Source organism: Orbicella faveolata, unplaced genomic scaffold, assembly GCF_042242905.1.
Source record: "Orbicella faveolata isolate gen_17 unplaced genomic scaffold, um_ofav_v1 contig_14, whole genome shotgun sequence".
NCBI lineage: Eukaryota > Metazoa > Cnidaria > Anthozoa > Scleractinia > Merulinidae > Orbicella > Orbicella faveolata.
In genome coordinates, this window is record NW_028301541.1 from 5,833,678 (window position 1) to 5,861,351 (window position 27,674).

General features: G+C 40.3%; 3 protein-coding genes and 1 pseudogene across 4 annotated transcripts in view; 2 read left to right on the forward strand and 2 right to left on the reverse strand.

Moving 5' to 3' along the window:
• The window catches only part of LOC110068441 (tubulin polyglutamylase TTLL7-like), a 52,455-nt gene that overhangs the window by 5,436 nt on the left and 19,345 nt on the right, over positions 1–27,674 (forward strand). The gene's annotated exons all lie outside the window — the stretch shown is intronic.
• Positions 1,950–21,072, reverse strand: LOC149113743 (uncharacterized). Its single transcript, XM_089286337.1, has 5 exons — positions 20,619–21,072; positions 20,105–20,245; positions 19,583–19,693; positions 8,132–8,209; positions 1,950–7,429 (listed from the first exon to the last, which is right to left on the reverse strand). Exons 1-5 carry the CDS (start codon positions 21,070–21,072, stop codon positions 3,243–3,245), a joined length of 4,971 nt encoding a protein of 1,656 aa, XP_089142463.1. The 3' UTR covers positions 1,950–3,242.
• On the forward strand, positions 9,727–11,405 carry LOC149113744 (uncharacterized; annotated as a pseudogene).
• Positions 21,046–27,636, reverse strand: LOC110068553 (uncharacterized). Its single transcript, XM_089286356.1, has 4 exons — positions 27,169–27,636; positions 24,605–24,702; positions 22,944–22,998; positions 21,046–21,843 (listed from the first exon to the last, which is right to left on the reverse strand). The coding sequence occupies exons 3-4, from the start codon at positions 22,959–22,961 to the stop codon at positions 21,109–21,111; spliced, it is 753 nt and encodes a 250-aa protein (XP_089142482.1). The 5' UTR covers positions 22,962–22,998; positions 24,605–24,702; positions 27,169–27,636; the 3' UTR covers positions 21,046–21,108.

Sequence of the window (27,674 nt, forward strand, 5' to 3'; positions counted from 1 at the left end):
CACTTGTTAACAAAATAATGGCTGCTTCTTTGTACTTTGGAAGTGTCTGAAAAGGATTTAGATGAATGACTAGTAGATTATTACTAAGAGAATCACGCAATAGAAATCCAGAGCTCATAATCTAATTGTTAAATAGAGCACAGTTGAGATAAAAATGTGGTAAGAACAAAAAGAAGCACACAAGCCATTAAATAAGTGCGTCACTGATGTTCCCACCATATTTTGAGGTCTTCAGCATGGAATCTAGTTTTTGTTTCTAGTATTATTCATTTTCAATTCCCTAGAAAACTGATTGGAATCTTATAAAACAAATCAAATTCATGTATTGTTGTTTCATGCAACATATTTTATCTTGACTTGATGCTGGGGTTCTTGTAACCTCCTGCAGAGACATTCTTTGGCTTGTCACACACTTCTCCTGTAAGGTAGTGTCACGCACTCCTGCCATAAGGAAGGAGTACGTGACAAGCCAAATTTCAATGTTATTGCCTGTTACAAAACCCCCCTTAATTCTAGTTTAATTGTCAAATTGTAATCAGCTCAAGATTCAACTTTTCACAAAGTATAAAAATTAATATTATTATTATTGGAAGAATTCCAAGCCACCTTAGATTTTCAAAAAATTAAAGTGGCTCTGAGCCCCCTCCCACAAACCTTACAAAACTTTGCAAAACTTTGTATTTTGATGTGCTGACTCGATTCCATAATAAAAGGTGGCCACTGGACTTGCTTTTCAGTTATAAGTATTTAAAGCTAAAATCAAGGATGTTTTTAACGGGATATGCTGTTGCTGTGGTAACCTTTTCCTGTACCAAAATGGCAATAACGTGTCCAGCAATGGCTGGCCATTTGTTTAATATTATTACGCAAACAACTGAAAAAAGCGTCAGCACTGACTCATCAAAGAACAAGTTCTGAAAACATGCTGGGGATGTCCAGGATGTTCATCATAAAATTTTACTTTAGCCAGGGGGGAAAAAGTATGGACTCCAGTACCTACATTGTGTTATGGGTACTTTTCAGTGTGCACTCTCACATAATTAACTCAACCTCAACCATGCCATCCTCCACCCACCCCCCATAATGTTCTGCCAACTCTTTGACTCCCATGCCTTTGACCCACAATGCACTGCTGATGTCTCGAGGTACAGTACAGACCCTCTTCATAAATGGCTGCCAAATAAAAATTATTTTGTAATTATTAAAATTACCCCAGCTAATCACATTTGAGTAGATAACTCAAAAGAATTTGTACTCTCAAACAATGTTATTTGAGATAATTTAAATGCATACAAAGGAATTTTAAATTGGCAGCTATTTATGAACAGGGTCTATATAGCATGCTTTCTAACTTCAACTGCAACAGAGAGCAGTTCTTACTAGGGTATGGAAAGTAGAAAATTTTAAGTAATATGGAGTGCTGGAAATTAACACACGCATTTCCTTCTGCGCATTAGCTCTAGAAGGGAAATGGGGGACTATACAAGGTAAAGGAAATTCTTTGACCTTGGTGGGATTTGAACCTATGATCTCCAGATTAGATCACTGTTGCTCTAATGAGATACTAGGCTGGACGATTGTACCCTTGATCTCAATCTTACAACGGTATGTTTGATACAAAACAATCGGCAGTTAGTCCCGTGGATTGGGTATATTCAGCCCTTGGGTACATTAAGTGAACCTGTTCTGGCCCGGGTTGTTCAAAAGGCAGTTAACGCTATCCTCCACATAAATCACTATCCAGCGGATAGCATGGTTTGTTGTGTTAACACGTACTTACCCACCAGATAGCAATTTATCCAGTGGATAGCATTATCCGTCCTATGAACAACTGGGTCCTGTAGCGCACGTATAATCTTGTGTGCTCTTGACAAATGGCCATCACTGATATAACAGTAAAATATTTGCACTTGCATAAGTCCGAGTCCCCTGTTTAAGTGAGACAGTCATCAAAAATACAAATCATTTATTGAAATTATGCATCTCGTACTACATACAATTTTGTTACTCAACTTTCTTAGCGGGATATAACCTTTGAGTACGCCGAGCTTATCATTATTACGTAGTAATAGCTGTCCAGCTATAAATGTTCATGTTTTTTTGTTCTGATACAAAACAAGGTGTTAGAGGATTAGTGTAATCCTCTCAACTCTAATAGTTATACATAGTTATTAGTAATTATTGGCTATAAATGTTCCTCACTTCCCCTGAAGGGATACAGTAATCCTTACCGTAAATGTTCAAAGTTCAAAGGAGTTTGATTAAGAACTTCAGAAAAATAGGAAATGAGAATTTCCCCATCTTCTCAAACAAAAAGCTGCAAAATTACAATTCTTTAGGTAACAAGTTGGCAAATTTCAAATGCTTTGATGCTTGACATCAAAGCACTTAGTACAGTCAAAGCTTTATGTATGTGTATTTACAAATGTCGTGTACTTCAAGTCACACAACAAACAATTCTTTTCATACAGTATTCTATAGGTTTCAAACAAATATCAAACCAAAAAGCATCAAGTTTAACATTCAACCAAATATGCCGACAAATGTCAGCTGTTCTTTCATATGGCTACATCCTTTATGTCTTCACACCACCTTCCTGCATCTGAGTATGTTGCTAAAAAGCTTAAATTTGTGTTGTAGAAAACCAGCCCCAAACGTTGGTCTCACAGCTCTGCGCATATGCAAGCCATAAGGTTGGCCCATTCTATTCCACTGTTTATCAAACAATCGAAAGTGAACTGATAACTTTTGAATAACATTTTCCTTTAAAAAGTATCACAGTTGGTCTTGTTGATGGAGGTGATATTTCTCATTAGAATTCATTTGCAAGTTCCGACTCCCATATATACGACTCAAAACTTAATTCCATGGATTAGTCTTAATTGTATAACCATCTGAGATTGCTACAATGTATGTGGTTCAGAGAGGCACTTCATGGCCACGCTATAGCTTGCACATGCACTGAACTGTGAGTCTCATTCCTTAAGTTTTTGTTTCTTACTGCACTAGCTTGACAAAACAAGCGGCTCTCTAGAGTTCCATAACAGGTTGGATTTTGATTGGCTTTTAAAACAAAGTGAGTGGAAGTAAAACACCACCTAGTCGATTGAGCAACATGTTTAGACATGCACAATTCAACCGAAGGCTGATATTTTCAAACTTCCAATCAGAAATTTCCAGTGTCAATCGGTTCCTGTGCAGCCAATGAAAGTACAATTCGAATTTTAGTCTGTTCTTATGCTTTAGTTTAGTTCAACATTGTCTTCTCCATACAAGCTTACTGATATATTTAGCGAAGTTAATGACTCAATTTCTTCCAAAGATTTAAACAAGAGGTTGTCAAGATCTCTATTTACACCAGTGTGGTCATTAATTACAAGTCTGAGTGTTGTCAATGAACAACTTTTTGCCAAACCATTAGTCATATTGTGTGCCCAACTTTTGCTCGAGTCAGTGTAGTCATGGACTGTAAGACTGAATGTAGTCAACGACTTGTTATTCGACAAACCCTGACCCAGACTGTATCCCCAGTTGCCTTCTGTGTCAGCATAATTGTGGACTGTAAGACTAAATGTAATCAATGACTTGTTATTCAACAAACCTTGACCCAGACCGTACCCCCAGCTGCCTTCTGTGTCAGTATAGTTGTGGACTGTAAGACTGAATGTAGTCAATGACTTGTTACTTGACAAACCCTGACCCAGACTGCATCCCCAGCTGCCTTCTGCGTCAGCATAGTTGTGGACTGTAAGACTGAATGTAGTCAAAGACTTGTTATTCGACAAACCGTGACCCAGAGCGAACTCCCAGCTAGCTTCCATGTCAGCATAGTTGTTGACTGTAAGACTAAATGTAGTCAATGACTTGTTATCCGACAAACCTTGACCCAAACCAGTTACCCAGCAGCCTCCTGTGTCAACGTAGTTGTGGACTGTAAGACTGAATGTAGTCAATGACTTGTTACGTGACAAACCTTGACCCAGACTGCCTCCCCAGCGGCCTCCTATGTGATCGTAGTTGTGGACTGTAAGACTGAATGTAGTCAATGACTTGTTATGTGACAAACCTTGATGCAGAATGTCTCCCCAGTAGCCTCCTGTGTGATTGTAGTTGTGGACTGCAAGACTGAATGTAGTCAATGACTTGTTATTCGACAAACCTTGACCCAGACTGTACCCCCAGTTGCCTAATGTGTCAGCGTCGTTTTGGACTGTAAGACTGAATGTAGTTAATGACTTGTTATTCGACAAACCTTGACCCAGACCGTACCCCCAGTTGCCTAATGTGTCAGGGTAGCTGTGGACTGTAAGACTGAATGTAGTTAATGACTTGTTACTTGACAAACCTGCACCCAGTCCATCTGCCCAGATGCCTGATGTCTCAGTGTGATCGTTTACTTCAAGACTGAATTTAGTCAATGACTTATTTTGCGACAAACCTTCATCCAGACCGTAACCCCAGCTGTGTTCAAATTCTGTGCCAGTGTAGTTGTGGACTAAATGAACGTGGCTGTCTAAGGCAAAACTCAACTCAGTAAGTGACTTGCTTCCTAAGATGATTTCCTTCACTTCATTCGGTGTGAAGTTACTGATGTCAATTGGAAGAGCAGATGAAGTTTTACATTTATTCTGAGCACTTAAACATTTCCAGTCTTCTGTCACCAAACCATCCACGTTTAGAATGAAAGACTGCAATTGACCTTCTCTGTGTAACCTTTGCAGGGCAGCTTGTCCACAATTTGTAATTTTGCCACTCAGGTTAATGGTCAGTGAAAGGAGTACATTGTTAGCGACAAAAAAGTTTACCAGACAATCAGCAACCCTATCGCTCACTTTACCATTGACATTCAATGTAAGACTGGATAATGGCAAAGTTTGTGGTAAGTGACTGCCAAGGGTGTCTACGTTATGGATACTCAACTCACCCCACAAATTTATGGTCAAGGTCTTTTCTAAGTGGCCAACTCTTGAGATCGGATCAAGGAGGGAAGATGGAGCATCTACAAATTTACCTTTCATGTTTGGATGGAGTGTAAGAGATTTCCAAGACTTAGTTGCTGTCAATTTGTGAATCTCATCAACTACTCTTATCCAATGTTCTGGCAAATCTCCAAGAACTTTTAACGCCAGAGAGTGCAAAGTTCTGTTCAGTAGAAACCCGTTTGCAAGCAAAGTGGCCCCATGGTTGTTTAGACTTCCATGGATGACAACAGTGAAAGAATTCAAAGTGGTTTCTTCTGAAAGTCCCTCACTTAAAGCAGAAGCCAAGCAGTCCTCCATATCGCCAAAAAGGGTCAATGAGAAAGAGATGAGCGATCTCCTGGATAACAACAGTTTAAAAGCATGAACAGCTGTGCTATCTGGAACACCGAAATACTCCAGGTCGACTGACTCCAATTGTGTGCTTTTCAACAATCCAGTGCTGCTGACATCACGGGCCCAAGCATCACTGTAACTAAATAGTTTCAACTTTACAGTTGTTAGTGAATTACATAATGACAATCCTGTTCCCAACTTGTCAGCCACATCTGCGGGAATACTCTTAAATGTTTTGAGAGTCAAGGAAGACAGGGACGAATTAGATGACAAACCTTTCAACAGAGTGCTTGCCAATAGACCTGTCATGTCAGTAGAAATAACAAGATCTTTCAAAGTTTTACTGTTTTCTAGAATGCCACACAAATCCTTTGCACTGTCCTCGTCGAGAGCATGCGCTTTAGTTAGGCTCAGTTTATGAAGCCACCATGGTTCCATATTACTGGCATGTGAGGAGGCTTTGCATGCATATCGCACTAGTCTTAAAGTTTCCTGATCTTTGAAGTTCAATTTTAAACTCTGAGGTAAACTAATAGAACGGCAAACAACCATCGCCAAATTATTGGCAGCTCCACTCTCACCCAAAAGTTCAAATATGAAAAGGCCATCTCCTCCAAGACAATGGCAGTACCTCTTCCCATAGAGAATCTCTCCAATCTGACTGAAAAACATGGCTCCATCCTTGCCCAGAATACCAGCAGCAAACAAAAATACTTGTCGGTATTTATTAGTAATATCACTCTTGTTTAATTGAAACTTATCAAAAATGCTGATATTTTCTTTCATCAGCTGTACTAGGTAAGTGGCAGCTAAGAATTCCTGAAATGTCCTGTGAAGAAAGTGATACTCATGTTTTGGATTGAGCTTCTTAACACTGGCTTCCATGAAAACAACACCCACTTTAGCAGCTGAGACACCTTTGCCATTGGTTATTGATTTTTCTAGCTTGGCCAGTTCCTTTTGTTGGAAAGAAGGGCGTTCTTCTAGGAGACATCTCCACGCCAACTGTCCCAGTGCGAGTGTGCGATCTTCACATTGTTTCTCCAAAGCAAAGCCATTGTCATCTTCTTTCGCTTCATCATCATCTTCTTTGGCTTCATTATCTGTTTTCGTTTTGTCATCTTTGTCAACTGATGAAATATCATATTTAGAACAAAATCTTCCCAGCAGGCAGCGATAAATGATCTGATAAAGTTTGGTACGGTTTGATGGCAGTTCCCCTTCATGGTCTTCAAAAACAATGCAAAGAAGAAGTAAGTTTAGTGGATTGTTTCGCAATGCATGTAGAAAAATGTTTCCTTTAATAGCTTGAATGAGGCATTTTCCTTTTAACAAATCTGCTTGTGATCGACCAACAGTTCTGAAATGTCTTCTGATGTACTCAGAAGCATCTTCAATGGTAAACCCATTAATTTGCAAAAGGGTGTCAAAGACATGGCGTTGCCGAATTTCAATTCCCTTCTCTTGACGCGAGGTGGCTAAAACAGAACAGCGTGACAAAACTCTTCTTCTCAACAGCTTATCGACAGCTTGCTCTGCTACTTTTGGTAACTCGTCAAGGCCATCCAAGATTATAAGAATCTTGTCCTGCTTCTTCTCATTGTTGATGTAATCCAGTAGCACTTTTTTCTCTTTTTCTGTTATGTCCTCGGGTAGTAGTTGATCGTCAATAGCTTGCATTACATCTCTATCCATGTCGCGGCACTTCAGAAGTAACATCAGCTTGAACACAGGAAAATCATGCTTCTTGGGTATTGCACGTCTTGCCCAATCATTTGCTATTTTTAAGCAGAAAGTTGTCTTGCCGATGCCAGGGCTTCCCTCTACAAGCACCATTCTGGCTTTTTCTTGACTCCCCTTCCCAAACATAGAGCGGAGTCTTCGATGCCAGCCCAATTTTTCCTCTTGCTTGTTAAGGTTAAAAATTTCAAACATATGTATCTCTTTATCTGTGAGTTGAAAATTACTTGTTCTCCTCCATTTGACTTCCAACCGGGTGTACACTTCATCAAGAGGCAATTGGATGGTGTTCTCCCAAAGAAGTGGTTTCAATTTAGAACGTCTGATGTATTCATCTTTCAGAAGTTCGCGGAAAGGACGAGAACTAAATTTACCTGGAATGGAATGACAATTACTCTAGAGTCAGAAACAACTTTTATTATGCTGTGCTGAAATTGTCACATTAAAAAAGATGTTGCTCCACCAAGTCAGTGAACAATTCTAAAGACTGTACAATTCCGAAACACCCCTCCCCAAAAATAACGGATCCCCCAAAGGAACATTAATTTTTACCTTCCTATTAAAACCCGAAGGTAATGGTACCCCGAAAATAACAGCCCACCCAAAAGTTGTGGCCCTTTGAACAAGCCACTAAACTCAAGCGCAATGCGGATGGAACAGCCTGACTGCACTACTGAACAACTCCAAAATGTTCTTGAAACTACGATTTTTTTGCTGTATTTGTCTAGCAGCAGAGTGAAAATGTATCATTATTATAGTGTTAACAGTTAAGCGACCATTATACTTTCGCTCTACAATGTTTAATGCCTTTTTTGTTGTTACAGTCTGCTTTGTTTATGTGGGTAGTTAGAAACATACATCAATGGAACTTTTAATTTCAAGTGTTACACATCTGCTTTGTCTGAAAATACTGTGAATTACCGTACAAACCTTTTCTAACCATCTGAAATTAACAGCTTCCCAAAAACAGCGGCACTTTTTGCCTGCTAAATCTGAAAGTAACTGGGGCCGCTTTTCTTAGAATTCTATTGCACTTTGAACAAGAAATTAAAACAGACCAGTGAAAATTGAATTACCTTTGCCATGGTCCCCAGGTTGAGAAACAGTACTGGGTAGCCACCTTTTGCCCCCTTTTGAAGGATGCTCTCTGCTTTCTACAGAGATTAAAAGAAGAAAAATTTACTACACTCATGCACCTTACCATCAAACAAAGAAGCAGCCTGCATGTACAAAGAGCTTTCAGTCATGTGAAACACTTTTGATTACTATATTTTTATAACTAAACTAGAAAAGTAAATTAACCACCAAGGCTATTTTTAGCACAAGCGGTTAGTCACAGCAGACTAGGGGAAGTCTTAGTGTGTGATTTTGTATGCAACATGATGCTGTGGTTATATACCCCGCCTGGAGGCAACATGGGAACTGGTAATGCATAAATAGGTAAAGGTAAAGTCTGCATGCAAGCCAAGTGGCCCATCAGGCCGGAACTTATCCTGGTTTCTGTGGCATGAAGCGACTAGGAGTATTTCTACTCCCCCCTGGATGGGATGCTAGTCCATCGTAGGGTTACCCCCAGCATTAAGTTCGCCAGTACCCATTTATAAACCTGGGTGGAGAGAGGCACTGTGAGAGTAAATTGTCTTGCCCAAGAACACAACACAATGTCCCCAGCCAGGGCTCGAACCCGGACCGCTCAATCCAGAGACGAGCACACTAACCATGAGGCCACTGCACTTCCCACAATGCATAAATAAACTAAAAAAAATAATTCAATTGCTCTTTGATCCTCTATAAGCTTACACTACATTCCAAAGTTTTAAGATTTTCCTTTTGGCCTCGTTCAACTGAAGAGAAATATTGGAGACATGCCAATGCACTCAATCGTAAATATAGTAGAGAAGTCCGTTAAATCGTTTAAGGCTAAATTATGTAATACCATTCTTAACTCTCAGAAAACTAATGGAATTTTTTAACTCTTATTATTCGTAGTATGTTTGAAATTGTACGTCCAGTTTATTATTTGTAACCATTTTTAATAGTAACTTAATTAAGTATTTTATTGTAAATAATATCGTATTTTAGCATTTTTTTGTAAATAATATATTTTTAGCATTCTCATTATTTTAAGCTGAGGGCCCCAAGTTTATCAGTAACTTGAGTTACTGTCACGGGTCACCCTCATTAAATAAAGTCTTTCACTTCACTTCACTTCATCGTGTCTGTACGTAATAAGCATGTGCATGTGTAGCCTCAAAACAATACGATATAATTGTTGGCATCAACAGACAATGTTTTAAAGTGCTACTATGGCGAAAATTGCATCATTCAAATCTGAGCCATTTTAGGACATGAACAAGTAGTCTGTACAAGAGTAAAAATGCTGTTTACTGTTTTCCAATATCTATTTTTGTTCCAGAGATATTCAAGTTTTTAAAATATGCAAATTAGCCAAGTGATGATGTCATACACTCAACCGAATTTTGATCAAATATATGATAAACAAGGATATCTCAGTCAATTTGTATCAGAAATGTTTGATTTTTTACAGTAAGATTCTACTAGAGGTGCTCAGCAATACAGTGCTAATCAGAAGAAACCTAACAGGAAACGCGTTTGCGAACAGGAACAGAACGGATACAGAACGGGTACAAGAACATGAACGGAACGAGTACAGAACGGATACCGAACGGATACCGAACAGAAATGGAACAGATACAGAACGATTACGAATCACAAAAATGGAAAGAAACGTTCACCAGAACGCAAACTATAAGAGAACGTGTTCTTCAGAACACATGCTAGTAAGTTACGCCATCAGAGTGCTTACCAAGGATTTGGAAATGATGTAACTTTTAATGTGGCTAAACATGATTTAGGCAAAGTTAGACTCGAACCAATGCAGTCAGCGGTTTCCCCTTTTACAGTACGTGACTTGCGGGGCGGCCCCCTGGAGATTTGCAGGGCTGTTGTGTCACATTGCATTGCACCTGCTGTGCTGCCAGCTGATCATTGCGGATCATTTGCTTTGTATTTTGGCGAATCTTTGCGGATTCTCGCTCTGACTATTGCTTGTTCTGTCGCTGTTTGACGTGATGCACACCAGAAACATGCTTAACAACCAGTCGGCAACTTACGATGCCTTCTCTCTCATGCTGGAGCCCAAGGAAATTCCTCCACCACCGGTTTCAACACCACTGTATTCTAGTGTGACCTCAACAGCTCCATCCATTATTACTTTATCTGTTTTATCGCCAACGTCTCCCGCCTTTCTGGCCACCATCGCAAACGCTGTTCAGCAAGTGCTTTCAGCCCAGCATGTTGCAAGCTGTCCTAATTCTAGTTCTTCCACGAGTGTGGTCATATCTGGAGGCATTTCTGCTCTGCCGGCTAATCCTAGCCAACTTGCTGCCCAAGCTTCATCTTTTGCCACTTTTGACGCTGGCTTTGCATCCTCTCCACGAGCCACGGCAACTCCTCTTGCTTCAGGTAGGCCAAATAATTTTGTTGTCCCTACCTTTGTGTCGACCTTCTCCACTCCAATTCTGTCGCTCGCTCTCTCAGCTTCTTCTAGCACTGTCAATGCGGCTCTTCCCTCGAGCGCCATTACCACTACATCGTTGGTTCCGTTGCCTGTCTTGCATCAACCGTTCGTTGTGGTTCCTGGGTTTTCCCCCGTTCTGGCAAAGTTAGGCAGTCAGATCATGGCTGGAAGTTTGTTGAACTCCACGAGATGCTGCCCTTGAACATTGTTCTCACCGAGTCTGAGCTTCAGTTGCTGTTCGATGGGCGCCTTGTGCTAATGTCTCCGCAGAAGAAAACTAAGACGCGCATCAAAGATATTTCTACATGGTTGGAGGCCTTCTCTGTTTACTGCCTTATCATCGTGTCGTACTTCCCTCATCGCTGGAAAGATCTCCTGCAGTATCAAGTCCTGATACTCCACACATATCACCAGTTCTCCGGTCAAGTTTGGTTGTCCTACAACCAAGCGTTTAGAGAGAATGCCACGGCAACTAACCTGACAGATTGGTCTCAACTAAACAGCACGCTGTTCAGCTTTCACTCGACTGGGTGGTCCTCGCGTTCTCCCCGCGATTCTTGGGATGGCCAAAACGAGCCCCGCAGTGCTGCGTCTTCGCAGATCATAATGTAAATCATGGAACTGGGGTCATTGTGTAGCTCCCTAAGCATTGTGCAGTTTTGCTCACAAATGTGCCAGCTGTCATGGCCCGCACCACGCTGCAGTTTGCCCAACTGAGACGCCCACCAAGCCCAGCTCATCCTCTAAGCGTTCTCCTGACTCTCCACCTCCCCAGTCCAGCAGCAAGTCCCGTCGCGTGTAGACTCGCTCACCCCCTCTTGTATTGTTTCCATTATTGAGTATTTTTGTCCCCAGTTTTCAGCCATGCCCCTTAGGGATCTAGGACTAAATGTTGTATTTGTGGCTGTTCTCGTGTTATTAAAATTGATTGTGTCTATTGTTACCTTGTCTGTTCATCTGCGTAGCTCAGGGGGTTCTGGGAGGGCTATTTACGCCTTCTTGGGGCTGTGCTTTACCAGCACTTGTGTCTCCTGTTCTTTTTCCTTTCCTAGTCAGACTCCCCCCAGTTTCTGCAGTGACCCCTTTGCAGGCAGAGCAGTTTGCCTGGGAGTTGTGGTTTCATCCCAAGTGGCAGAAGGTCAATTTTGTGTTGGATGGACTCCACCATGGGTTTCATTTGGGTTTTTTCCCTCCCAAAAGCTCAAGTCCGCGAAGAAAAACAAGCCATCCACAGTTCAGCATCCCTCTGTGGTTGACCAGTATTTGGCCAACGAGGTTTCTCTAGGTAGGGTGGCAGGTCCTTTTAGTGTTCCTCCCTACCCGAATCTTCATGTTAGCAGCTTTGGGGTTATTCCCAAAAGAGGCCAACCAGGGAAGTGGTGCCTCATCATGGACCTTTCCTCCCCGGGGGGTCTAGTGTCAATGACAGGATTGATCCAGACGAATTCACCCTCATGGCCAAATATGATGTGGAGGCAGCCTACTGCAATGTGCCCGTACACCCCTCTCACTGCTTTCTTCTGGGGATGAAGTGGCGCGACCAATTCTACGTGGACCTGGTTCTCCCCTTTGGCCTTCGATCGGCTCCATTTATTTTCAAGGCCATTGCAGACATGGTGGAGTGGATCCTCGTCACTTCCTACCAGATTCCAGATCTCCTCCATTACTTGGACAACTTCATTACTGCAGGCCCCACCCAGTCTCTCCAGTGTGCACAGAATCTGGCTACTGCTCTAGAGGTGTGTCAATGGCTCGGTCTACCGTTGCATCCTGGCAAGTGCGTGGGCCCCTCTACAGTGCTCATTGTCTTGGGTATTGAGCTCGACTCTGTCAACCAAGTTGCACCTCTCCCCCAGGAGAAGTTGTTATCGCTCTAAAATCTCATTGGTTCTTAGCTCCCTCGAAAATGGTGCAACAGACGTGAGCTTGAATCCCTTATTGGACACTTGCATCACACCGCCAAAGTTGTGTGGCCGGGAAGGACATTCTTACGCCACATGATTGACCTGTTATGCTGCTTTCGGAGGAGAGATCACCCCATTCGTCTTAACCGAGAATTTCATCTGGACATTCTATGGTGGCATCAGTTCTTGGAGGATTGGCACGGCGTTAGCTTCTGGCTCTTCCCAGGACTGCTGCCCGAGGCTGATGTTGAAGTGTCATCCAATGCTGCAGGCTCGATGGGCTACGGAGCGTACATGAAGGGCCACTGGTTTGCTGGCTCCTGGGCTCTGTCGCAACAGCCGCAGTCTATTGCCTACAAGCTCTTCCCTATAGTTCTTGCAGCTCATGCCTGGGGACACTTTTGGGTCAAGAAACATGTCCTGTTCTGCTCTGACAACGACGCGGTAGTCCACATCTTAAATACCAGAACATCAAGAATGCCTTGCCTAATGCAGTTGCTGCGCAGTCTGTTATTTCCCGCTGCTCGTCACAGCTTCTCCTTTTCTTCCCAACATGTGTGAATTACAAAGACAGAATATAGCAGGCCAAAAATCCAAGTAGTCACATGCGTAAAGCAGTGCGTAGTGTTAAAACAAACTTGACAAGAACTTCTGACTACGATGTAAACAGAGTTTAATTGACAGAGATCAATGTTCCATACAAACTCAAATGAAATGAATCATGTGCCAAGATGAAGGTAGAAATAAACCACGTGCCATAAGCTTAGCCGTAAGTCGTATGATGTAAACCATATGCCGCTTCGAACTGAAATACAATAACGAAAATAGAAGCTAACATAACTAACATACCGAAGTATAAAGATAAAATAACACAAATGAAGAAACTATTGCTAACGTTCTCAATAACGCCCGTAACATGGGAGTGTAACATAATCGGCACTTATACTGATCGTACGGAAGGCTGGAAAACAATTAATAGGCTACATGGTGTGTAACTTGGACGGTACTTTTATGGCAAAGTAACCCTATATTGGAGATATGGACCTAATCAAGCGGGATTCCGAGCATACAGAACTAACTAACCAATTTAGTAACAATAAAAGGAAACTCAACTGAAAGAATAAAAAAATAGAAAACCTAAGAACTAACCCTAAAGAACAAGGAATAGATTACTCACTTTGGTTTGCACACACACTGAACTTGACTTGATAGAATAGACGAGTACTGAACAGTGTAGAGAGAAACTATGGCCCAATGCCGAGTAGAAGTTGACGCAGTGAAATCTGCACTTGAACTGACCTAACCGAGGAAAACCTCGTGGATATATCTAACCGGAGAACACGTACGCAAAACCTAGCGGTTATGACTATTTCCCTGACGGACATAGCAGCTGAGGGCTGGTCAACCACAGTAGATTAAGTAAGGCCTTGTTTGAAAGTGACAATTACTTGATAACATCTACGGTAAAGTAAGTTCCTGCGACAAAAAAAACGAATTAACATCACGTTTCAAAACCAACAACATGTACCTGGTGTTAACAATGAATTAGCTGATGCCTTATCTCATTTCAATTGGCAGGAATTTTGGCACTTGGCCCCAGATGCACAGCCTCTTCTTACTTTGGTACCCCTCGAACTCCTGGCAGATTTGACATCTCTGCCCTAGAACAGCAGTGCCACTCCTTCTCAACCCAAGGCCTTGCCCCCTCTACGTGTCGATCTTATGAATCGGCCCAAGCACAGTTTATCTCTTTCTGCACTCAACTAGGTAAGCTCCATTCCTCCGGTTCTCCATGTCCAGCTGACGAATGGACGCTGTGCCTTTTTGCTACCTTCTTGGCCAAACGAATTCAGCACTCCTCCATTAAGGTCTACTTGTCCAGCATTAGAGCACTCCACATTGAACAGGGGTTTCCAGACCCCCTTGCCAACTGTCTCTGCTGTCAGAGGGTGGTCTGCGGTATCAAGTACTGTCAGGGCTCCTCATCTTCATCCCGCTTGCCTAGTACCGATGACTTGATGTTACTGATTTGGCAGTCTCTGGGTCCTCGTCTCTCAGATCACCTCAAGTTCTTGCTCCCTTGGGTACTTTGGCTTTTTCTGCACCTCAGAGTTCACAGTGCCCAGTCTGGCTAGCTTCTCTCCATCACTTCATTTAGGAGTGCAAGACATTGCAGTGGATTCCCCGTCTGCGCCCACGTGCATGCGTGTAAAGATCAAGGGCTCAAAGACTGATCCATTTAGGAAAGGTGCCTTTATCCACATTGACCTTGGCTGGTCCCCACTCTGTGCAGTCCACTCAGTGATGGCATATCTCGCTAGCAGGGGCGACGTTCCAGGTCCTTTGCTCCTGTTCCAGAATGGGTGGCCTCTTTTGTGTGCTTTGCTCGCGGACTGGCTTTGGAAGATCCTGGCCTCCGCAAACATTCCAGGCAACTTCTCTAACCACAGTTTCCACATCGGGGCTGCCACTGTGGCGGCACATTTGTCCAATTTTTGTCCAGCCCGGCAATCTTGAGAAAATGACAGACCGAATCATCTTGTGCCTTTTTTTATTTCTTTTTACACGCACTAAGCAAGCACCTTCCCTGCATCTTCTTGTCGATTTCGTGTTCATCATGACCATTTTGTTATTGTCAACAAGCTCAACTTATGTCCAAATAAGGAAATGGATTGATGAGTCGAGTTAGACTGGGATTGAAAGGTTTCCTCATGAAGAGAAACAAAACCAAACATCGTTGATTTGGTTGACCTTTATTATGGTGGTGTTCACCAACTTTGCGGAAGGATCAGCGAGGATAACGTTCAATCTTAACTGAGCATTCACCTGTGAAAATAACATCAGTAAAAGGATCACAAAATGCTTGCTTCGGCTTTTTGTCAGTACTTTGTACCGCTCCCGTCCTCCAGCCGAGTTTCTGCCGCATTTGCCGCACAGTTTTCAGTGATACTTCAATGTTAAATCTCACTAAAAGTATTCGTGTAAATACAAGAGCTGAAAGTTTGTCTGTTGCTTGCATATTTTCATCGATTGGGTTAAAAGTGCTTGGCAAGCTGGTTTACCGCTTCCTTCCTCGGGCAATCACACAGACTACCGATCGCTTTGTATCGTTTCGGAAAAAGACTTACTATTTATAAACTGGCCTTGAAGTCACAATACCATCTTCCCATATTTTTCAAGTAACTGGACTCATATTTTCACCCCGAAAATTTAAATTTACTCTTCATATTCTCGCATAAAGGCGACAGTTTTAACCTATTTCATGAAATGCAAATGAGTGTTGCTAATCTTGCAAACAAGTTCTCTGAAACCTCGTTCTTCTAAACAAGTTCCAAGAACGCTTACTGATGGAACGTTAACAGAACCGGACCAGAAGAGCACAGAACCGATACAGAACAGGAACGGAACTGATACAGAACACATACAGAACAGATACAGAACGGGAACGGGAATGCGTGTGGAACGGAAACAGAACACGTTCTGTCAAGCATTCCCTGTTAGGTTTCTTCTGATCAGTAATGGCCTCGCGCACGATGTTGGTGTACAAATCAAAATTAGCAAAAATCGGACAAAAATTTGTTTTAGAAATGCTGTAATTCACAGGTTATTAATTTTTTTCTCTTCAAATTAGCACCACCTTGTAGTGATTTTCATGTAGTTTCCTTCCATCTTAGCTACGTCTCAAAAGTGCTTGTGCCTTTCTTGTAAGGAGTCAAAATCACACATACTCTCCATTCTAATCTTCGCAAGTAGCATAACACATCGGGCCGTATTTTACGCTATTCTTATCGCGCCCATTGCAGGCGCAATTTGCCATTTTTGCCTTTTTGGCAAATTTTGCTTTTTGCCAAAATCGCGCATGTTACTCCTTTTGGTGGTTTTTGCTTTTGCCTTTCACGCCAGCAAAAACATCGCGCCCTTTTGGCTTTTTGCATAATTTGCCTTTATTCCGAGTCCAGCAAACTGAGTTGGTTCAATTCCGAATGTAAGCTTCCTTAATCATAATACAGGTTTCACAAGGCAAAGCGTTGCAAATTATTGTTGAAGGAGCTCTTTTGAATCACAAAAATGGAATCACAAAAAAGGAGAAAAGAGTTCTCCAGAATGCAAACTATAAGAGAACGCCACATCCTAGTAAGTTACGCTATATATCGCTATCAGAATGCTTACCAAGGATTTGGAAACGATGTAACTTTAAACACACATTTGTCCAATATTTGTCCAGCTCGGCGATCTTGAGAAAATGACAGAACGAATCATCTTATGTCTTTTTTTATTTCTTTTTACACGCACTAAGCAAGCAAGTTCCTTGCATCTTCTTGTCCATTTCGTATTCATCGCGGCCACTTTGTTATTTACAACAAGCCCAAATTATGTCCAAATAACGAAATGGATGGACGAGTCGAGTTAGACTGGGATTGAAGGGTTTCCCCATGAAGAGAAAACAAAACAAAACATTAATGTGTTGGTTGACCTTTATTACGGTGTTGTTCGCCAACTTTGCGGAAGGATCGGCGAGGATAATGTTCAATCTCAACTGAGCATTCGCCTATGAAAATAGCATCACTAAAAGTATCATAAAATGCTCGCTTCGGCTTTTTGTCAGTACTTTGCACCGCTCAAGTACTCCAGCCTTTATTACAGTGTTGTTTGCCAGCGCTCTAGCGGCAAAAGTGCCACGAGGCAAAATTAGCAAAACGACAAAAGGGCAAAAATAGCGTGGGCCTGAAAGGCAAAAAAAATGCGCGATGCCGGAGGTGCAATTGGCAAAATGCAAAATTTGCACGAAAGGCAAAAAAGGAAAAAAGTGCTCAAAACGTGCGAACAAAGGCATGATAAAAGGACAAAGTTTTTAAATTAAAAACGTGGTCTCCCGCTAGTTTTTCAATCATATTTTTTTGACAGATACAATCACAAATGAAAGAATCCCACCATTTTAAAGCAAAATTTAGGTGCACTTTGGAGACACCTTCTTGAATTGAATTGTTCACACTAAGAAGTTAAAAATTATAATAATGCACTTTCCGTTTTGGTCAAAAAATGGGGGAAAAACGGCACTTTTTGCCTAACCTGTTTTCGGAATTTTGTTATTGTTCTTCTAATAAATCCCTTTCAGACGGAAAATTTCGCTTTTTGAGGTACACATAGATGGAACTTTAATTCTGCGAAGTTTTACGACCACTGGCTTTAAGAATGACGAGAAATAATAAGAAATCTAGCGTGAGACCGTTTTTGTTACGCAATTGTACACCAACATCGTGCATGAGACCTAATGTATGAGCTTAACAATTTTTGTTACCATAGCAACATACTGGGTTCCAGACCTCCACGATATTAAAGGATTTTCTGACCACTTTTAGCATTCTATATTGATATTTGCCAATGGTGCCTCATCTACATGATCCAGGAAGCATATAAATACGTTAGGTTGACTTCATGGCCTTGTTTAATGTTTTCCAAGCGTAAAATCACTAAAGTATTGAAATCAGGCTAGAGGGGACTGGAAAAGAGTGGGTTGCCATGGAAACAGAAATTGTTACATTTGTAGGTGTGTTGCATATAGAACTATTAGCCCACCAAGTTTCAATGGTTTTGGCTGCAAATTGACCAAGATAGTGCTCTTTATATACTTGATGTAATATTTGGTTGAGTATATGATGTCATCAGTCATCTCATTTGCATATTTTACTCATTTTTCAAGCTTAAATGTCTCTGGAACCAATGCAGATATTTGTAAACGGTAAACAGCATCTTTACACTTTCATAGAATTCTATGTGATTAGCCTAAAAAAATCAAGGGGTAAAAATTTGATCATAGTAGCACTTTTTAAGTAACCTTGAATTATTACAATACTTTCCTTTTGCACCTATCTATAACTATTAGAGCTCCTGCTCTGAAGTAATAACAGCTAAAGCTGCCTACACCCTACACCATTTCATACATGTATAGATGGAAATAGCTGGACAGTGATTCAGAAGAAGCCATGCAATTTGTTGTCATATACACGTGCACATGAAGTAATAATACAGAGATTGTATTCACTATGTAATACTTAATTTCAAATAATACATGTATCATTCAATTCTGGCCTAGATGCAAACATCTATTATTTCCTTTCACATGAAAAAGGGGAACATTAGCAGTTAGATGTCTGCATGCAGGCTATACAATTCAGTTTGGAAGTTCTTTCTATTCAAGGCACTTTTTATATACATAAATTATACATACAAATAGCTATATAAACAAATATACATACATATACATACAAATAGCTATAAATTTTCCACCATTCGCCTCTTATGCTTAGGGAAAATAGTGGATCAATGCAATTTGTTGAGACGAAGGAAAGGAGTTCACGATCGCCGCAGGAACTAAAGTTTGTTTGCTGTATTTCACATTAGAAGATTTCAGAAAAATCGTTTAAATGACGAGTTTGTGTGGAGTTTGGTGGTGCTCCAACACAATTTACATGGCCAGTACCTTCCCTAAAGTAAAGAAAAGCTCCTCTTGAAAAACATCCTCTGTCTCAAAGGAAAAAGTTGACTTCACGTCCACTCACACGGAATCGCACGAAACAAATTTTACAGTGTAATAACCAAGCAAATCAACTTCAACTGTACCCATCATTGCATCCAGTGAATACTTTGAGCCAAACGAAAATGACTTGGAGCTAAATGCGGTCGCTTACACATTTTCTAAGATCTTCCAGCCTGATCAAACAAACTTCAACAGTTCCTTCAGCGATCATGACCTACTTTCCTTCATCTGTTTTCCCTTAGAGGTGACTGCAGAAACGAAAAAAAAAAACACTTTCTCTGCTGTGGAAGATTTCTATTCCTTCAGGTGGCATTCAGGAAGACAACAACTTATAGGGAAGGCAAAACAAAAACAGACCAGATCGACGACAAAGCAAGACTTTTCTGGGGAAGCATTGTCAAAACAAAACATCAAAGCCTGACTAGCCTCACGTTCATGCGACTCGTCCTGGGCGCCAACCAAGTGGTCTGCCATATTTGCATTCGGTGTATTGCTTGTTAGGGAAAATTAAACAAACCATATCTCAATGTATTAAAAGCTGTACCTTCATGGAGAACTTCTAGATGAGTGGGTTTTTCAAAACTTCGAGAAGGTACATGGGAAAGTACTGGATTACATTCCACTGTCAATGGATGCCCAGTAACTACAGATTGACCTTCAAGCAGAAACATATGTAAACGATATTGTCTTCCTCACAATTATTTCTCTTGCAGTTGACTGTGCACTGTGGATGTGTATCTTTATAACTAGATACAAGTATAAGATTTCATTAACAGGTAAAATACCATTTTGGGGGGATGAGGAAGGGGCTGGGTTTTTTTTTTCACAAAGCCTTGCATAAAGTCTACCAGTTACTAATTGAAAGTATTTCATTTCCTTCGTAAAAATATTTTTACTCCCTACCCCTTTTCCGCCATTTCTAAATTTACATAGTTATGTTTGACAGAGATCGATCTTTGTGCCAAAAGACTGTTATATTCAAGATATACTGCAGATTAAACCTTTAATATCAATTTTGGTGACTGCATTTTGACCTATTTCTATTTTGTTGGATCCTGATTCCCACCTTGAAAGAAGTCCTGCTCGATTCCTTCTTGTTCTTCATCGTGAAATGTAGCACCAACAGGTTCTTCAGGTGCTGCACAAGCTCCATAGGAAAGTGATAGACTGCTATCCACTGCTGAAGGCTGGCCAGTGCGGGAAGAACCTTTCAAGGAGAAAATATATGCAAGATTTAACACTGTAGTTTTTAAAATAATTACGAACAAGAAACACACTGTACCAAAAATTCTTGCATGCACACCAGCTCGTAATAAAATCTTAGCTTCTTATGTGAGCAGGGAACACGTGAAGTCTTAGCCTGCAACTCTGGTTCACTTTCAAATTCTCCCAATCATTCACCATGTTTGTATCAGCTGGCTAAACCTGGGTGCATTTACCAATTTTTTTATGATCACCCTACACGTAGTCATTGGGACTGTACATGTATGTACTACATGCACATACAAGAGAAACCACTCTAACTTACACTACAAGTTTGTACATGTAAGTGCAAATTAAAGACCATGCATTCATCTTACCAAAAGTAAGATGCAGCATCTTATCCACAAGTTCATCACACTGTTTCTGCCAGATGTACTTCACTGCATACTTTTCACAGAGACATTTAGCATCTTCAAGTTGCACCTCTCTGTCTTTTTGACAGACAATTTTGATAGCCTTGGCCCATTCTTTGGGATCTTCTGAATCCACTACATGAGAGAAACCTGAAGGAACTTTCTTCAAAGCATCTCCAAGTCCTGAGTTACCACTCACAAGAACAGGAAGACCAGCAGATAGAGCTTCTAGAGCAGTCAAGCCAAAGCCTTCAGTCCTTGATGGCATGATTGCCAGATCTACCTCACAGAACAATTTGGCTAGCTCTTCCCTACTTTCCTTAAAGCGGCGAACAGTTAGCTGACTTGGGGGGATACCATACTCGAGTAACCTTACTGCCACGTCATCCTCTTTTCCTGCTGGTGCTCCCACAAACATGAGTTGGTAGGATGAGTCTTTCAGTTCGGCGACCGCTCATACAGCAATGTCATAACCCTTCAACTTGAAATCTTCACTATCACCACGTCCAAAGACCAAAACACAAAACGTACCTCTTTCTTCAGTGGCTTGCTGAACACTGTGAAACTCCGTGAAAATGCTTGGGGTGAGATTTATGACATCTTTATCCTTCCTACTGAAACGGAGGTAACGGGAGTAGGCATCTGCCAGCTTGGGTCCAACAGCAACAACTTGATCAGCCAGCTCACAAAGTTTTACTTCTGCTTGGTGTTTTTGCTCCCCTTTGAAAATTGCTTCTTCATAACTCTTGAACATACCAAGTTCTTCAGGAGCAGTGTGGACAACTTGAATCCACTTGCAATCATACTGTTGTTTTATGAGTGGTATTTGTCGACCAAGGTGAAGACCATGTCCAATTACACAGTGAGGAAGATGATTTTTAGGCAAAGAGGCCAACCAATCAATTGGCTCAAATCCAGGAAGTTCTTCTGCTTCAATGAGCTGAACACTGTGACTTCCAGCAACTTTCTTATCTTCTTCGCTACACTTAGGGAGATAGACACAAACTTCCACATTAGGGTGTTTAGCAAATTGTATTGCTAGTTCTCTGCTGATCGTCGACAAGCCTCCCTTTGATGATCTCCATTCACTACTTAACAGAGTAACTCTTAATAATTGGTTGGTGGACACTCTTGGTCTGTCTTCCAGACATTCCTGTGATGTAGAGGCTGCACTGCGAAAGGATGATCCCTTCAACAGGAGATAATAACAACAATTCAAGAGTTGATCAAATCAATTTAAGGACGTTTGCGCTAATTGTTTCTGCACATCCTTACTGTGCGCGCAAATTCACATGCCATGTCATGCATAGAACATGCCCGCTAAGTACTAAAATGAGCAACGGTAGGGCAGATGGCCATTACTATAGCTTTGCCTGGATTTAATGATCTTGGATGTTTGGTGACCCCCACTTTTCTCTCCAGAAACGGATTTTATTTACAATTATTTCCATGTTGTCCAAAAATGAACAAAAAATCAATGTGGGAAGTTAAAAAAAATTCAAGATTTCTGTCTACGGGACTTCAAATCCTGCCATCTTGCAGCTGCAAGGAGCATGAAACTATGGTCGCTAAATGCGAACTTGTTCTTTAAGGAACCTCACCAGTTGACTAAATTCACTTAATTAATCGGCCCACTTGAACAATATGTGGCAGAGAACATTTCGCTTCAAGGATCTAATTGCATTATTTTTGGGCTTACAGACACTGTGACCTTGTTCGCTAACAAAGCCAACTTTTTCAGATTTAGAGTGTTCTTTCAGGCACAAACTCTCCAAGACAAAGTCAATGACCCCCTATTTTTTTTACATTTCTGACATAATTAACTCATCATCTTACAGCGGTAAAAGTCTCACAAAAATATCAGTGTTGGAAAATTTTTGCGTGAACGTCCTTCATCGGTTTCACTAACAGTCTGAAAAGGGTTTGGGCAATCTACTGTTAATTCGAACATTTAAAATTTTGTCACTGCCCAAGAAATTTCCTAAAGTAATAGCAAACCTCAAAACATGATACAATATGTAAATAAAGCAGTGAGGCTTATTTTTTTGTTTTCATGAAAAAATCATATAAGTGTGACATTGGTTAAAAGGTCCATTACTGTAAGTCATAGGATGCGATTTGAGGTTCATTATGTGAAAAAGCAAGAAAGCGTGATTTTAAAAACCGTGTTGTTATTAGTTTCAAACCTGAAATTTGTACCTTCAAGTATTTCAGCCAAATAATAGGTAATAAACCAAGCTGGATCAAATAAAAAGGAAAAACCATGAGGAGTTTAACAGAAGAAATTACCTTTTCCAGCCTAGACATCACAGGAAGCCTTTAGAGAACAACTTGTTTGTCTACACTAAAATATGGACTGAAGTAAATATATGTGTAAGCAAACATTGACTTAACTGTATAATTATGAAGAGTATTATGAGTGTCTGAATTAATGAAGAGGTTGAAAAGAACTCCAATGATGTATAATTCTCAATAACGATGACACCAAAATAAACTTTAAATAAGCCTGTATGGCAAGTGTTCCCGCATCTTGGGTGCACAAAATTTGAGGCACAAGCAAAAAACAGGAGGGAGAAGACGAAAGAATTCTGTCGAAAAAGACCACCAATTTTTCATGCCTTGTAATTAATGAACAAAATAACCACAACAAGCTGTGCCAATCATAAACCTGTCCCTCAGCAAAATTGTGCCAGTTACTGGCATTATTGTTACCCACTCAGGGCTCAAAATTGCAACTCACTGGTCACCAGTGCAACCAAAAATTGAGCACTAGTGACTAGATTTTCAGGACTGCTCGCCAGCTGGTGACTCACGTTTTGTTCGATAACTAAAGCAAATCATGACACAACTTTTGCTTTTTAATCTTTATATTAGGAAATCAATCGTATATGGTAGCTAGTATATAACTCACCTTTCAGTCCCCAGTAAAATAATGTCTGAATATTACAAGATAATCGAAAAAATTGAATGTATTTTGACACATCAATGCTGCGTTCATGGCGCGCCATATTGTTTCAGTGGCTTCTTCCAAAACTGGGATCGCAGGCGCACTTCAACACCATGTGCTATTCATTTGCCGCAAAAATGGCGGCAGATACCAATCAGTTGAAGGAATTACATGAGTTTTTACGACCGGGGAATGAAGATTCAGCCAAAAGGTTAATCCAAACTTTGAATCCTTCGAAGAAAGCAAGTCGAAAATAAAGAATGGCATTTCGAAGAAGTAGCAAAAGGAAAATATGCAAGGACCCGTGTTTGTCTCACTATGAAAACCACGGACTTAAAATGTTTCATGCCTCGCTTCATTTAAAATGACTATGGAGACCACCATCACCTTCGGACCACAGACATATCACCTGAGAACAACAGTAGCTTTATAACTAAGTGTTACTCATGTTGTTTCTGATTGTTTTCACTCTTCAGTTGTGACTTTTCTTGCATGCAAAGTAACATATAAAATCGTGTTCTTGTGCAAGTTATTTATAAAATAAGTTGGCAACCAAAATTTACGATCTGGCGACCAAAATTTTTCTGTTAGTCACTAGCTGGCTCCCAAACAAAAAAGTTAATTTCGTGCCCTGCCACTCTCACACTCTTTTGCCCTTGCCCTTGTTTTCACACCGCCAATATGGGTAAATCTCTAGCAATTTGTATGGGAATGCTGGTTAAGAGAGCTAAATTTGGACAATGTGTTAGCAGTAATGCACGTACATGTAAGTATTTGATTTGCCTTGAACCCAGCACCTCTGCATTAAAACACCAGCACCTTAAACCACTCGGCCACGCTACCTCCATAAATCATATTTATAGTGTTATAAAACAATTGTAACAATTAAATCAAAATAATGAAAATTATTACTAGTTATATATTAAAATAATTATGCTAAGTTACCTGTCTTTAATTATGAATTCAAATACATTAGAATATGCAAAAAAATTAGTTTACTTACCAGCAGTTACAACATACACTTCTTAGCATCTTGACTGAGCAATCACCAAAATCTTACAGGATCTCGTGTCTTAAGAATAATTTCAGGAAAAGAGAAAACTGAAAAAAAGTGAAAGCAAAACATTGTATTAAAGATTAAGAAAGCATAACATACATGCATGTACTGTATATAGCATTTAAATGACTATTTTTTTATTTCGAGGTTTGCACAAAGAAAGGTTGATCTTACAAATGTTTTTCTTGTTAAAACTTTCTTCAGAAAAACTATCAAATTATGTCAGTTTTCAATGATCCAAAGTTCTCATCTTTTTCCTGCTGTACTGCATGCATGTACCTGGATATACCTAAGAAAACAATATGCACCAGGGCTGTGCTCTAGAAGTGCTGGGGTGCTATAGGTGACTGGAAAAACTTAGTATTTTTCTCTATAGGCTTAAGTCCTGGTCACCCAGGATTTTATGGTTTCGAACCTTTGGGTTCCTCATGATTTTTCTTTGGCCTCAGCCTTGATCCAGGGTCATTAACAAGCTCAACCACTTTTCCAGGGTGGTGCAAATTAAAAATGACCCCTATGCAGTCTTTTTTTTCTAAGGGACTTTTGCCTGGCAAAATTAGTAGCTGCTCTTGGCTAGATGACTAGAATGTGTGTCCCTGCATACATGTACATTATGTTTTCCTAATTTCAATTTGGAATGCAAATTATAAATTACGATCTTAATCAAGTTTCCAGCTTGCTTTTTACTGCGAGGTAGAGAATTATTGACGGGTTTTTGCCACTTGTTTATTCACGTTTTGTGTAAAATGCAGACTACAGTCAAACTCCAGTTAAAATATATGTTTATGTTAAAATAACTAAAAGCTATTTTAAGTACTTAAGGGCCCATTAACTGATCTTTTCAAGCCACTGCTAAGGAAAATTTATTCTCACATAACCTCATCATTTTTAGTTAGTTCAGAGTTATTTCATGTCTTTTAACTTTTTCATGATCAGTAGTACCAGTGATGACGTCATCAGGCCACGCCCTTGGTCATGTGACTAATACTGAAAAAATGCAAAGGCTCCCAGGCAAATTACTTTATTGGGATTTTTTTCATTGAGTTAATATTTTTATTTAAATCCTCATTACGCCATGCATAGATTTTTTTTCATTTCTAAAAGGTCAGATTTTGAGAGAATTTCAAAATATTGAAAAATTCGTACTTTTCTGAAAAAAGCATGATTTCGAAAAAGGAATGCATAGCTATGTTCCCAACATTGGTTTGAATCGAAATTCGTCGAAAAAGGGTGGATTTAATATAAAACCGTGTTTCCTTTAGCATTTAAAGAGACCGGAAGTGCGCCCAACATATATTAGAAGTTACCCTATCAGCGTGTGCACAATTTACACTACCATCGCACTTCAGTAAGATCAAACAAAGCCACATGGAGTTAGTTTTTCTCTTTCTATTGCTCTTGTTTTTCTGTCTTTCTCTTATTTTGCCTTTGCTTGTACTTTTTTTACTTTGCATTTTGTGAAACACAAAGAAAAACATCTTAAATGTAAGCGAATTTGCAAGTTCTTGAGTTGTTTTTATTTTCCGTGCTCAGGCTGATGTAAGTAACTGGAACTGAAATTTCACCTCCTTAGCAACGCACGCGAGCGCACACATGAATCGGTTAATGGGTCCTTAAACCTTAGAGGAAAAAAATACAGAGCATTCTTTGTCAATTGTGCATGGCTAATGATCTGAGGTCCCAGTTATACGGTCTTGGGTACCCGAGACAACCCTTCCCCTAAGGCATATATGAAAATGTTGTCTCTGTAGTCCAATCAAAGTTGACCCCACATGATAATTCATTTCCCTTATTGACTAATCAAATGTGCAAATATCCCTCTTGCTTTTGAGTTTTTCTTCAGTCATTCAATCAAAGTGGGTTTTGTGGGGTTAATTTTCACTTCTATGATACAAATTTCTGCTTTAAATCCTAAATCTGGACATTTTTTGACCCTCACCACACCGAGAGTTGTCCCAGTTAGGCAAGCCAAAGTGTTTATATGAAGAAAAGTTGCCCTGTCTGCTACGGTTACCCTAAATAGGGCGTGAATTAAAATTCTGTGTAACCTTGCATGTAAATCCCAAATTGTTTCTTCTCTGAACCAGAATGATGACGTCAAATGGGATGGGATTAAATTCCTTCTGTGTTATTGTATTGCATAATAAAAACACTTCAAGTTTATCAAATATTAACATTTCATATGGTTCACTGGTACTCAAAAGTGTGTATTTTGCTCAAGTTTCTACAATAACACATGCAGGAGTAAACTAAACTCCGAACAAAACAACTCAAATCCCCCTTAACGTACTCGAAAGTGAAAGTGATGACTCATCATTTTCTTTGTGATTCGCATCTACTTTACTCCTTATATTACTCACTGTAGATCTGCCGCAAACACAAACTGCCTATGTCCTACACTAGCTACACGTATAGTAAACGTTTCAAATATAAATTTATGACAATAAACTATCACTTACTTCCATACCGAACTACACGCAACAAACATTTGTTTCATCGCGCACACAAACCTGATAACATCAACTCCCCTCCCTTTGTACACTTTGATGATCTGCGAGGGAAAATACGACGCATTGTGATCATGAGCGTGTTGCCGCACTACATCTTGATCGACGATATCGACAATTCAACCCATGATTACGAGACAGCTTAGCCTAGTAACTCCCAGTGTACGGTTTAAAAAGAAGACTGTGGGCCAGAGAGAGTGCGGTAAATGAGGCTGAACAGCGGAACGTAGGCCACATGCACAGTAGCTTCCAAATATGGCAGTGGTAACCCTTGACCTGGAAATGTTCAAGCAAATGTTCCGGAATCCCCGTGTCCGGAATCGCAACTTTATTTAGCAAAGATGGAAGGGATAATATGCATTTAAAGTTTCTGTACTGCTTGTGTGTTCCTATCTTTATACAGAAGTAAAGCGAACAAGAAGTCTGATCGCAAGACTAGCGAAAGGAACTTTTCTTTCCAGACTTCCTCGTTCGTTACACTCCGTTATGGTACTCGAATGTTGCTATGG

Excerpts from the sequence above, each read along its gene's own strand:
- LOC149113743 (XM_089286337.1), bottom strand. The coding sequence starts at position 21,072 with ATGTTTGTGGGAGCACCAGCAGGAAAAGAGGATGACGTGGCAGTAAGG. Across the intron at positions 20,246-20,618 it reads GATGCTGCATCTTACTTTTG|GTTCTTCCCGCACTGGCCAG; the intron begins GTAAGATGAATG and ends TCTCCTTGAAAG. Across the intron at positions 7,430-8,131 it reads ACCTGGGGACCATGGCAAAG|GTAAATTTAGTTCTCGTCCT; the intron begins GTAATTCAATTT and ends ATTCCATTCCAG.